This window comes from Taeniopygia guttata, chromosome Z (assembly GCF_048771995.1).
Source record: "Taeniopygia guttata chromosome Z, bTaeGut7.mat, whole genome shotgun sequence".
Taxonomy (NCBI): domain Eukaryota; kingdom Metazoa; phylum Chordata; class Aves; order Passeriformes; family Estrildidae; genus Taeniopygia; species Taeniopygia guttata.
The window spans coordinates 70,209,989-70,223,572 of record NC_133063.1 but is presented as its reverse complement, the minus strand read 5'-3'; the positions used below and the strand labels follow the sequence as shown (position 1 = coordinate 70,223,572).

Sequence of the window (13,584 nt, the reverse complement as noted above, 5' to 3'; positions counted from 1 at the left end):
CCCCAGGTCTAGTGCACCCTTCCACTGAATCAGTAAGGAAGGTTAATGAAGTGATCTTACTGCATGTGCAAGAAGAGAGAAATGCTCTCTGTGCTTGCCAGCAAATCAAAGATCAGACAAGTCTGAGGCAGGACACATGGATGCACCTCTGGTTGGTTATGTTACAGTAGGAAAAATAATCTGATAAATAAAGGAAAACCTACATATGGAGGGTATATGAACTGTCCAAATAGAAAAAGTGAAAGAATAGGAGATTTACAGCACATTTCAAAATTACTTTTCTTGTTATTATTCCTTTTACATAGCTCTCTCAGGTGTTGCTAATATTTGCAGGCTAGAGGGGTTGGGTGGCAGAGGAAGGCTATCCCTTCCTGAGTTTGTAACTAATAAATGATTTATTAAATTACTAGATGATGAGAAGGTAGCATTTGAAAACTTAAGAAATCATATGACACATCAAATACATATTCATACTTCTAGAACTCATCTTCATTAAATGCAGCCCAACTCCTGTCCCTAAGTAAACAGAGGAATTGTGACATTGCTATGATTCGGGGGAAAGGTTACATCACATGTTAATAATGGTAATGAAAGAGTGGAACAGGATGTCCAGAAGGGCTGTAAATGCCCCATCCCTGGAAACATTCCAGGTCAAGCTGGATGGGGCTTTGAGCAACCTGTCCTAGTGGAAGGTGTCCCTGCCCATGGCAGGGACTTGGACTAGATGAGCTTTAAAGGCCCCTTCAACTCAAAACATTCTGTGATTCACTGTGAAACTTAAATCACAAAGGTACTTTTCACAAAGATGCCCAAGAATCCTCTCTGAGCTCATGCATTTATTTCATAACCAGTGCTGGGATGGTTCCGTTCTCAAAGTATCAAATGAATCATACTGCCACTGCTTTTATTTAGAATATGAAAAGGCATTCAGCACTGTGCAATTATTAACATTGACTTTCCTCCACTCTGCCTCCAGTAAAAGGCAAGTTTCTTCAGTCTTTCATTTCATTAGCATTGCAATTTGTCCTGCAGTCAGACTGCTACAGTAAATAGCACGAAAGAGAAGCTCCAGCACCCACTCTCTGGGGTTATTCACTATCTTTTACATGGGGAAAGGGAAAGGAACAGATGCAGCTGAGAATCTCAGGCTGCAGAAAGATCAAGCCAGGCACAATTACCATTATATTCATTTGCTAAACCCTTCAGTTGCGATTTTAATTACACTAGGACAACTCATTTTATTCATTAGAGTTCAATTAAATTAATTTGAAATTCAGGATAGTAGCATTGTGGTAGTACAGCCATATTAAAGTTGAAATATAGTATCTTCTGATGGCTTTCCTCTGACAGAATACTGCTATTCACACAGAATTAATATACAGACATTTTCTTTAGCAAGCCAATGAAATTTTAGGAACAAAACTTTGGTTATTTTTAACTAGAGTCATCATAAACAGACTTCACTTGAAGATAAAATGGAAACCCATGTGTTTTCCAAAAAAGGAATTTCATGGTAAATGTTTCCTTAATGTTATTATTGAGTCTATTTTCATTTTCTGACCACAGAAAACTTGCTCCATAGTCCTTACTCTGTAATCAAAGCTTACATACAACTAGCCTTATTCGGTCTGAGGTTTTTCAAGCACAAAACTGCAGCAGAAAGAAACACACCTCCTGCTTTTAAACAGTTCTTGCTATTCCTGAGGTATTTTAGACAGATGTTTGTCGAAAATTTTCTTAAAGACCTTCAGCAACAGGGATTTCACAGTACATATCACAGCATTTTGTTTGTCTTAACAGAACTGCCCCTCAAATGGCAGGAAAAGCAAGGGACAAAATTGCATCTCATCTGGGTCATTTATTACCAACTTGTCTTCGTAACCTGTGTGATTTCAACCAAAATCATCTTCATCCCCACTGGCATCTGTGTTTTGGACTTTATTGTGCATTTTATAAATCTTCATGTTGTTACTTTAATAAGCACAGGAACTGCCAGCAAAGCCAAGCCACAGCTATTAACATCCAGCCAGGCTTCCTTAGACAGGATTCTCCTGTGGAAAGTAGTATTCCAGTCACACCACTCATGATTAACTGCTCAGGATTTCTATTCACCCAGGGAACAAGTACTTCTTCATGCTACCTAAGTTTGGAAGAAAAATTCTGCTTTGGTGAATGCAGCTCCCTCTGTTCTTCTCCCCCTTGCCCTCCACAGAATCTTTGTAGCTTTGTATCCAAATGTAGAGAGCCACATCTTGTGTAATAAGAGAAGTTTGATTTGATGCCAAAATGCTTACAAACCAAAGAAGCTATTAAAAAAAGCCTTAACTGGGGACTTAACTATTGAGCAAGGTCTGGTAGTTTCCTCCCAAATGCAAAACTGAAGCTGTCTCTGTAAGTCTGGCGGGGAAGAAGCATTTACTGCCTCAATGACTATTTAAACTCAAAGTCTGCCTAAAACTAGGTTTTCTTTTTTAAAATGGCAAAAAGCTTTCGTATAAGACTATGCTCCTTGTACTTCGTTGAAGAATACATCCAATCTTACTAAATCCTAATGAGATTAAGGAGATACATTGTTCATGCCACCAGTCAACCAACAATCAAATCGCAAGAGGAGCAGAGGCAGAGTGATGTCAGGCCACTGTGAGGAAGACAGCTTCCAATTCATCACCAGTACCAGCCACTGTGATTTAAGCCTAAAGCCCTTCACCAAGGGAGGAGATTTAACTTTCTTTAGAGCTTTTAGAGATATTTTCATTCCATTTTAACTGCAGATATTTTCAGCATTTTGACTGAAATTCAACAAATTATCTAAATCATGTGTTTCCATATTGCCTGGAAAGAGGAAAACAGGAATGGGCTTTCATTCAAAATTAGATGTGCATTGATCTATCTGTGGCAAGACAACCTTTTGAAGGTGAGGTGTTTTTATTTCTTTTTAAATAGGTAGTTAAAGTACATTCCTTGCGTCTGTAGGGCTTAATTGAGATTACTCTAATTTTCTAAAAACTTTTTTACTAAACCTACATGACTAAAGAATTGATGATTGCATCTGCCAGCTAATCTAAAAGGAAAGAACCATTAAGAATTACTTTGCCTTATACTTCCTTTTCTAGAATGTGCATTTTCAATCATTCAAGAAAAAATTACTTTCCATTTATGCACTTGAAATGCCCGATTCTATGCTACAAAAACATGATTAGAAGAGATAGGGCTAAGAAGCATATGTATTCCCTTGTTTTACTTTGCTTCAAAAGCAGATAATCAGGATTAATTTTGCTGCAGAGCAGTGAGTCTTTAATGAATCCATAAATTCTAGTTAAAATCCAGTGAACATTTATTCTAAATACTTGGGTTCCATTCTATGATCTATACATTTCATTTCTTCAGTAATGTATGCTCAAGTAGAGCCTATGCTGTGCTATAAGATCTCCTCCTGCTTTCTTATTTCAATGCTTCCAAAGCTTGAGAGCAAAAGGAGATACCCTATTTTGCAGGAATCCATCATATTTTACTTGCAAATAGTTTTCTTAATTTCTGCAGCAGGTAGCTCTTTTCCTATAAAGAACAAAAACAAAAACAACCAAAACCAAAACAAAACCCAAAAACCCCACAATCAAACAAAACCTCCAAACACAAACAATCCACCTGAAACAAAGTACTTAGACAGTTGCCTTGCATGTTCAGAGTAAAAGCATACAGGTTACTGTTGAAGAATGTGTGTTACATTGCAGAACACATCTAATTAAAGATTCAACTACCTCAGATGTTGTATCACAGATCTCACGTCTGAGAGTAATTTACTGCATTGTTCATGTAAAGACAAACAAAAAATTCAGTACTGGAGCTGAATTAATGCTCTATTTCTACAAAAGTGACCATTTGTCACTAAGCATAATCCCTGATCTAAAAGGACTGCTAATGACAAAATCACTCTCAAAGGGAATGCCATCACAGCTTCCATTAACTCTCTGGAGAAGCTGCTAAAAGACTTTCAGTTCAGAAGATTATATTGCTGATGAGTTTCTGAAGTTGAGTTTTATCTGAAAATATACACATAGAAGTATATTTTACATTCAGAGGCTGCTGCTCCAAATGTCCAGATACAGAACTTGGATTTTCTTCTGTTACTCTTTTCTTGTGAAAATTTTGCTTTAGAATTAGGTCCTTCTATAGATATATGGGAATAAATTGGTAAAATTCAGTTCATGAAGTACTGTGATAGAAAGTAAAAACTTGCTTTTTCTGGATATATTTTCATATCAAGCTGTAAAAATCAATGTTGAAAAATTCCACCTATAAATCATACACATTGCTCAAAACATTTTTACAAAAAGGATTTTTTTTACATAAAAATCACCAAGTAATTAGTTCTAATGCAGTTACGGATTGACATTCTTGCAGTATACACAACAGAAAGATTAAAGTAGAACAAGGAAGGGTATTCATGTGCTGTACTGATTTAGCAAGGATTCTTGAGTATTTCCACTCTGGTCTGAACCTTAACCTTAGAGCTACACCCTAACAAATTCCAAAAGATTCAGAGTACATATATAACACATGCTTAAAATCTTAACTCACTATGCAGCAAGGCAGCAGAAAATCAAGCACATGGTGGAAACTAAGGAGGAGTCTGCCACAGGAACTACAGGAGTATGTACAGAGCTGTATAAAAGGTAAGACTATTTTCAGTCATCAATTCTACTCTACCCTTTGTATGTTAAAAACTACAGGGGAAGGGAGCACCAAACAGGAAGGGAGAAATTGTACAAGGCAATTATATTGTCTAAGGGCTATATGCAAAGCATAGACCACGAAATCCAGATAAAAAGAAATGGAGAAAAATGCAAAACAGTATTTTGCCATAGGGAATACCACATAATTCATTAGAGAAAATGGATTACATGGCCTGACAACAGTAAGGGGACACCAGAGACTGTTCTCATAGCAGAGCTAAGCTATAATTGCTGTATTGTTATAATTTTTATTGGGCAAAAACTTGCAGCTTTTACTCAGCTCTCACATTAGTGCTGCATAGCTTTTAACAAGTAATTTTGGCCCCCATTCTCCATTTGAAAAACTTGGTATTATTCTCTATGAAAACTTCCGACTTTCTTCATTTAAAGCACTGTCAGACATGTTAAAAAAATTGCTGCAATAGTATTTGCAGAAGCCAGAAGCTGCTCTTTCACTACAACACCATAAAAGAGTAGAGACATGTATGTCTCAGACTTGAAGTATCATTTCGTCCTTTACTCCTAAGGCATGAGACTGGCAAGGAAGGGGAGAAGACAAGCCAGAGAAGCTGTGAAACTCGTGAGCATACCTGTGATATTTTACCAGTGAATCTGGTAAAAAAATGGCCAAAACAGCAAAAAAAGTTGGCAAGGTGCACCAACCCTTTGGTTACTCCTTGCCCAGCAATCATAGCCAGGTAGGACCCTCCACTGCCCCAGAAGTAACATCTCCTTTTCAACTAGAAACTTTTGAACTTGTCAAAAGATCATTTGCTTTAAATCACTGAGAAATCAATTGTGTTGACATACCAGTATTGTGTTCCTCCAGGGCCTCCTTTAGTGGCTATCACGTCCTTTCTCTTAAAACACATCATGAAATTAATAATTCAGATGGCAACTGATTACCCTCCTGGTGTTTCTCAATTGGTTTCTCCTGTCTTTTTAAAACATTACTAATTGACATTAATTTTCTCATTACTATCTCAGCAGTTTATTTGATGGGCATTTCACAAGGAAATATCTACAATAGATTTTTTTTTTTTATGAGTGCCTGTAGTTAAATAGCTTTAGGGAAGTACCACAGAGCAAAGTGCTGGAATTGAGAGTAATGCACTCAGATCACATTTTTATGTAGTGTGGGGGTTACATGCACCCCTACAGCACTTGTCACACCAGCAGTGGAAGCCCAGTCAAATAGCAAGTGAATTTTCCTGAGATACAGTCTTCTTTTGATTATTCCAAAACCTTAGAGTGCTGTACCACAACAGTATTATTACATATCAGACATCCACCTTCTTTAACATCAAAGACCATGGCAAGCTCAATGGTTGTTTTTAAATCCTCCTTTAGTGTTTCAAAATATGAGGGAAAAAATTCTGCATGCATCGTTGTGTCTTGGTCCTGCTTGTTCTCTAAGCACACAGAGATACTTACACCACTGTCTCAGGGGCATTCTGCAGCTCAAAGTTCTTTTTGCACAGATTTACCTCCAGTTACAGTAACTATCTCATGTAGCCTCTGCTTCACTTTCCCTTGGCCAAAAGGAGCTACTGAAGAATTTGATTCGTGTAGTTCTTTGTGTTATTTGACAATGTACTTTACATTTATTTTTCAAATATTCTTACTGAACCAGTTTACATGGTCTCACATCCACTGACATCTCTAAGGAAAGACATGATCTCTGGAGACCTGCCCAAAATCAAACAGAAAGATGGCATTAAAGTTGTGAGCTCTTGCTATGATATGCTGTTCTATGTTGCTTTGTTTCAGCAGATGACAAGGGTGAGGGCATTGGAAACCTGACGCTTTCTGGTTTTAGCCTACAGCACCAGTTTCCTGTAGCTATGTCTTTATTCACTGTCTCCAAAACGCAGTAGTCAGTACCCATTTGGTTATCTGAGATAGCACTGCTCCCCATCTACAGACCATACTGGCATACACATGAACAAGTGAAGCAGAACATATTCCACCCGTCTCAAACCAGGTTTTAAGGCATTACATAGATAAAAGTCCTCAGAGAGAGCATGGAGACACACTGGAGACACAGAAGTCTTTCCCATTCCAGAGATCTCTGCTCCTTGCATCTTGGTTCTACAGGGTTGTCACAGAAAAATAGGAAGTTGTCCTATTTTCTCTTTGTGTGTTCAGAGCTGGAAGAATTTTAGCTCATTTTTGACTGCTTTTTGGTGGGGGGCTTTGAAGTGGGAGATACTTCAAGGGGGAAAACTAGATAAGCAGAGAACAGAATGGCTCCATCCCTTCTTTTGAGAGGACAGAACACTTGAAATAATGAAAAGAGGTATTCAGCACAGAAATGTATCTTACTGCTATTTCAGTATTCCAATAGGAAAAGGAAATTGTTAACTGCTCCTTTCTCTTTACAGCTAAAAGATAATAAATAATGGATTCACTTGTTCTTGCTTTTTCTCTCCTAATAGGACTTGAAGAAAAATAGCAGGGTCATGCAAGTCACCCTTGGTTGCCACATCTGGACTGGACTGAGGTTAGCAGCTTGGTCAGCAGCTTTTTTATTATTTATGTACACTACATATGCCCACACAGAAAGGAAAAGGTGGATTGCAATGGACTACTTTTGATATGGAAGCTTCTCAAAGATAATTTTGTTTTGTTACGCTGTTCCTTGAGCCTTTTCTCCTACAGTAATGTAGCATGACATTGCCATCAAATGTTAGTAATGTGCCAAAAAAATGCCTTTGGGAATGCCGTGCCTCATCTCTATTCTGTCTTGCTTTTAACTCCTGTGCATTCCAGAGAGTCATTATGGTGATTCTTTCCTACAGTTCATCTAGTGACTGGATCTGTAAGGAACATATGAGGAAGTTTAAAGCATTATGAATCTTCGGGGAAAATTTTGGCTTTGGCTGTATACTTCATATTTTGCATCCTTAACTTGAGCATAGTAATTTAAAAGCACTCAATACAAAACCTGTCTTTTTCTAGTAACCAATCTGGAAAAAAAAAATTTAAATCTCATCCCATATAACCGACTTTCCATCTGTACAGAAGGACCAGATCCTTAGGAAAACAGAGATAACAGCTCCTTGAGTTCATGCAGTAATTGGCTTCAGGGATGTTCCTAATGATGTTCCTAAAGGCAATCATTCAGTAATTTGCTGGTACATTTCACAGCCATTTGCTTATACCACAAGAAATTTGACCCTCAGGCATCCTGGCTTCTGCAGAGACTGTGAACAAATCTCTTTTTAAGAATCTGGTCCCTCTATTTCTTCTCTTTCCAGCTCCATGAATTCTCTATATTAGCCTCCAACTTTTTAACACTTTTGTATTGAAGCAGTTTTCAGTTGCTTATATTCTTGCTTGGTTTTGTTGGTTTTTCTTGCTCATACTGTTTTTCAATACAGCAGCAACTTTAGCAAGTTATTGAGAACAAACAAGAGCCTGCCTTTGTGTTCCACTGAAGTAACTAGGGTGAAAAAAAAAAGGACAAAAGCTCTCCCAAACTGCAAGGCCAGTGCTGAGATGTGGTGGCGATACATGCACAGCCCAGTCCCTCACTGCAGGAGGGCACTGCGGGGGAATGAGCCCTGAAGTGGTACAGGTTCTTCCAAGATTTCACCTCAGAGCCACAGCCACACACCAGTTTATGGTATGTCAGTCAAATGACAACACATCTACAGAAACACTTCACAAACCTACCTCTATAGTCCAATGGGAATCACTCTTTCAGTCATTCACCAGCAGGTCCCTGTCTAAAGGAACTCACTTGTACTGTATAAAGGAACCAGAGAGATTGCCAAATAAAGGCCTGGAAAAGTTTGGGACAGAAAGAAGGATGATGGATGATTTTTTTTATCCTTAATCCTCCTCTTCAGAATCATTCCAAAAGACCAAACTGCTTGCGGTAAAGTTTCCTGACTTTGAATTTCAGACATGAACCCACATATAAAAATTTCAGCTGTAGAATATCTAAATTGACAAAGTTTTTAGTAACTCAAAACAGGCTCTTACAAAAGTTTTAGTAGCTACCAGCTCTGCCTACAAATCTAAGTTTAGAGGAAATACATTTAAGTGTTGAAAATAACAGCAGGATGGCTGTAGGACAATTCAGTCTGGTAGTAACAGTGAAGTTATAACAGAGTAGACTGTATATACAACAGCTGAGATGAACTCCAGTAAAACTTTTATGGCCTTACCATAACATCATCATTTTCTTTTTGCGATATGTGTCAGAGAAAAAAGCTACCTAAGGCATTTGAAATTCAAGACTAGAAGCCCCAGAGATGGGTTTGGAAATGTGAAGGTGTGTGATAAATCTATCAGATAGTTCTGCAATTTTTGAAAGAGATGGATATGCCTTTTGTGCATATGTGCAGGAAAGATTCCTTTTTCCCACTCTACATAAGCTTTCTCTCTCCTACTAATATGCTGTTGAACACTGGCATTAAATACTTCAGTAAACTAACAAGAAACAGAAAAAACACTACAAAATTTATAGACTGAAGAAAAAGCAGCATTTCATACCAGTAAGGGAAATTACAATTTTGTCTTCATCTACTATCAAAGTTAATGCTTGTGACTGTGCCACTAAACAGAGGTGGCTATATTGAGAAGCACACATAGAAAACACAAGTATTTATTATTTGGTACAAATAACAAAATTTTTTTTATTATTGATCATTCAAGAAGAATGTAGCTTATCAGTTATTTTTCCCTATAATGTCTTCTGTATTGGAAAATATTTCACAAAATCAGATAGAGTGGAACTGCATAAGAAGGGACAGCTTTTACCTGGCTCTATTTTACTTATCAGGATATCATATTAAGTTCTCTATTACAAAACATTGCTGTTCACTTGCATCACAGTAGGAAAGTATAAACAAGTTTCAAAGTAAAAGTATTTTGTAGGAATTTTTCTATTACTCTCCTTAATTGAAAATTTTTAACCACTGTAACACAACACAATATATTGCAGAACTCCTATTAAGCATCAACAAAATTGCTTTGCTACCATAATATAATAGCAAATAGGATTCAAAAGAAGTAATCTAATTTTTATCTAATTCTAGTAATTTGATTTTATCAGACCTTACTTATAGCTGTGGAAATCAGAGTCATAGCACTAAAGAATTCTACTTCATAAGCCAGCATAAACTGAAGTACTTTAGATTTTTTCTTGATATTTTTCAGATGAGAGTGAATAAAAATAATTTTGATGTATCCTGACCAAACCACTACGTTGTGTTCTCATCTATGATCTTCAGGACTCATGACTATACAAAACAGCTACTTTGTTCTTGTACTTATAAGGCAATAGAAAGAACATGGCCCATCCTATCCTGGGGCATGCTGTACTCTCTTATTATTAAGAATCAATTCTTGTGGGTTTTTTTGGGTGTTTTTTGTTTTTGGTTTTTTTTGGGTTTTGTTTTTTTTTGGTTTTTTTGGGGTTTTTTTTTTTTGTTTTTTTTTTTTTACTCCTAGGAATGCCATGCCAATTCAGTTAGCCAGTGTTTAACAGATCTTCGCTCTTCCTACCCTACTGCATGCTTCTTCACACAGACACTGTAATTGAAATGGTCACAAATGCTGGCAGGCTTTTTCGCTAGAAAAGATGTATCTGTCTCTAACACCAGGAGAAAAATAACACAGAGATGTTTTACTGGAGAAATTTGCTATTGAGAATTGGTTACATGGATAACAAGCAATTCTGTTTTGGTGTCCGTCTACCTGATTCAGTTTGTGGCAAGCTCCTGGTTTCCCAGAGCATTCTACACCAATGTATTTTCTCTCCCATATACCTGAAAGGTCCGTAACAGTATCTGTGGTGGAACAGAAAAATGCAGCTTTTCAGGAATTGTAAGGGAACAGGAATTGGTTTTCTAGGCCAGTTGTTTAGCCAATCTAGTTTGCAAAGACCATTAGTCCTGAAACAGGAGGCACAAAACTGCAATGTAATGACAATTACACTTTTCATTTACTCAGAAGTATTTTCTAGTACATGACAAAGGTCAGAAATAATTCCAGTGCCTTTGAAAACTTCCAAAGTAAAGATTTTCGTTATGAAAGGTAGAAGGGGAAGCAACTTTTAGCATGAATGCTCTCTAAAAAAATTTGCAACCTTTTAGTCAGCAAATTTCAAGGCTCTTGAAGAGAAAAATACACTCTGCAGAAATGAGGGGGTTTATTATTGGCTTCACAACAGGGCATATCAGATCCAGGCAAAGAACATGCATTTGATTTTTAGCCTCTCTTATACCACATAGCATCACCTATCCAATTACAAAATATTTTAATATGTATTTAACCCTTTAATAATGCCATAGTTGTTTTGAACCTTCATGGAAGATTAAAAAAGCTTTCTTAGCACAGAACACAGTATTTTGAAACTAAGCATCAGTGATTAGGTGTAGTGGGTTGACCCTGAGTGCCAGGTACTCACCAAAGCCACTCTGTCACTTAGCTCCATAACTGGACAGGGAAAAGAGAATACAACAAAAAGTTACTGAGTTAAGGACAGGGAGAGATCACAAATCAAATACCATCTCAGGAAAAGCAAGACAAAATGGGCTATTAACTGAATTTATTACTAACAAAATCAGAGCAGGATAATGAGAAGTAAAATCAAATCCTCAAAATACCTTCCTCCCACATCTGCCTCTTTCCTGGGCTCTTCTTCCTTCCCCACAGAGCTACAGGATGGCACTGAATGGGGCTTATGGTCAGCTCATCACACTTGTTCCTGCCACTGGTCAGGGAGAGGAGTCTGTTCCAACATGGGGTCCCTCCCACAGAAGACAGCTATATATGAACTTCTCCAGTGTGAGTTCATGCCATGGGCAACAGTTCTCCATAAATGCTGTAATGTGTGTCACTTTTCCACAGGGAACAGTCCTTCAGGCCACAGCCTGCTCCAGCATGGCTCTGTCTTGAAACCAGTTGGCATTTACTCTGCTGGAAGCTTCCAGAAGCCATTCCTATAGACCCCACTACAAAAACCCAGCCACACAAACCCCATACAACATGACTATTAGCTGCACATAACTGTAGAAGGCATCAGAAATCTTACATTTTGCAAATCTGTCATTAGTTTTTATCTTTTCTTTACCAAAAAGAGCCCTGATACTGTGAAATATGCTAGACAGCATACACCACAACCCAGTGCCTTTAGAGAAAGTGTTATCAATTAGATATACATTCCAACTGTCACAGCTAAGCAATTTCTTAGACTAAAGGGATTCTGAGTGATTTCATGGTACAAGAAAAGATAGTCAATGTAACACAGAAAACTTAACATTGTCAGTTGAGGTGTCACAGGGCAACTGAAAAGATTTTATTGCCCACTTGAAAAATTAAGAATAATCATGGAAGGGCTTCAGTGAAACACGTATCTGAATACCTCAGCATATAAAGGACTAGGTTTTTGTACAGAAAAAAATCCCTAGTCCATATATTCAGTTTTTTTGCAACCAGAGCCCTAGAAACAGCAGTGCTTAGATTTAAATTGGATTTTGGAGGACTCTTTTTCCAGTGGCAGACAGTCAGAAATCCTGCTGACTGTCCAATTTACAAGAAACAGATGATGTCATTTTGATAACGCTCCCTTCTAGGTTCACATACCCAAGTGTTCAGACAAATTCAGACTTTGTGCTTTCTGTGAAACATCCAAAAAGGTCAAGATACCAAAGATTGAAGAGAAAAAGAAAGACAAGAAATGAAAATACAGTACTTACCAACTCTGCATTTTAACCCTATAAGCTATGTGAGTGTCTGTGTGTATATTATGTTGTGTTCAGAAAAATACAGCATATATTCTTGATTCCTACAGGTATGAAACAATAGGGCTCAAAATCACATAAACGGGAAAATGTTGCAATTGTAGTAAAGCATTTATTTATTTTAAAACATTATTACATTGCTAGAACATTATTTCAAAATAAAACTCATAATATATTCATTTAAAACTAGGCTGTTAAGCATATATATTTAAATTTTAATTTTCATACACACAGTGAATGAAATTAATATTTTACAAGTAGCTCTTTATAATAGACTTTATGAAAAACATGTTTAAAAATAACTGCCAAAATCTGCCTCTTTAAATATACAAAATATCCTTGCTGTGCTGACAATACTTCTCTCAAAAGCCAAAAATATCTAAATCAATAACTGAGTCCACATCAAATCCTACTGAAAACAGTAGTGACATAAAAATGTAAAAGCACTGTACAAAGTAAGTACAGCCTTTTTTTGTTTCAGTACTGTACAAACCTAGTTTTGTTTTAAAAATGTTTTATAAAAACTGCTACTTTTGAATTTAACATCCTTTCCTGTGTGCAGAAGAAAGTGAACCACTGACATTAACTCTGCTTACTAAAATGCCTCCTTCTCAGAACTAAGATTTAAAGAATTCAAAGGGAATTTTACCACTTATTTCAATGACAGAAGAACTGAAACTTCTCTTCAGCGTATCATTTAGCAATCTCTCTTGGTTTCCCCCTGTTTTTATAATACAAAATATTGCAAATTATTGAATACACTAACTGATGAAATCAGAACTCAAGTACTTCAGATTACACTGATTAGTTCACTGTAAAACTTGAGTGTTCAGTTTAAAAACCCAATAGCAAATAATGCTGCATGCTTTTTAATCAAGAACCCTTTCTCTTCTCTTGCTTCCTTTACAGTCCTTTCTGGCATTTCTTTTGGAATGAGCTTTTTAAGAAGGTGCGGTATCCTGGATCATCCACATATTCATTCTTAAAGCGAGAACTCAATACTCTCTGCCTTTTCTTCTCTCCCAAGATAATATCAGCTCCATAAAATGTGTCTTCAAATCTCATGTCAGAAGCTGTAGACTAAAATTCGACAT

At 37.0% G+C, this 13,584-nt stretch overlaps 1 protein-coding gene and 1 long non-coding RNA gene across 3 annotated transcripts in view; one reads left to right on the top strand and one right to left on the bottom strand.

Moving 5' to 3' along the window:
• The first annotated feature begins 2,345 nt into the window (after window positions 1–2,345).
• Window positions 2,346–13,537, top strand: LOC115491277 (uncharacterized). Its single transcript, XR_003957234.4, has 4 exons — window positions 2,346–2,914; window positions 4,586–4,673; window positions 7,172–7,236; window positions 13,400–13,537. It is a non-coding gene; the product is annotated as an uncharacterized lncRNA (long non-coding RNA).
• Window positions 12,583–13,584, bottom strand: part of KDM4C (lysine demethylase 4C) — a 247,931-nt gene continuing 246,929 nt past the window's right edge. For both annotated transcript variants that reach the window (XM_030259016.4, XM_030259019.4), the window contains one exon: window positions 12,583–13,570. In XM_030259016.4, the coding sequence (XP_030114876.3) occupies window positions 13,394–13,570 (177 nt within the window). In that variant the 3' untranslated portion in view covers window positions 12,583–13,393. The remainder of the gene's footprint in view (window positions 13,571–13,584) is intronic.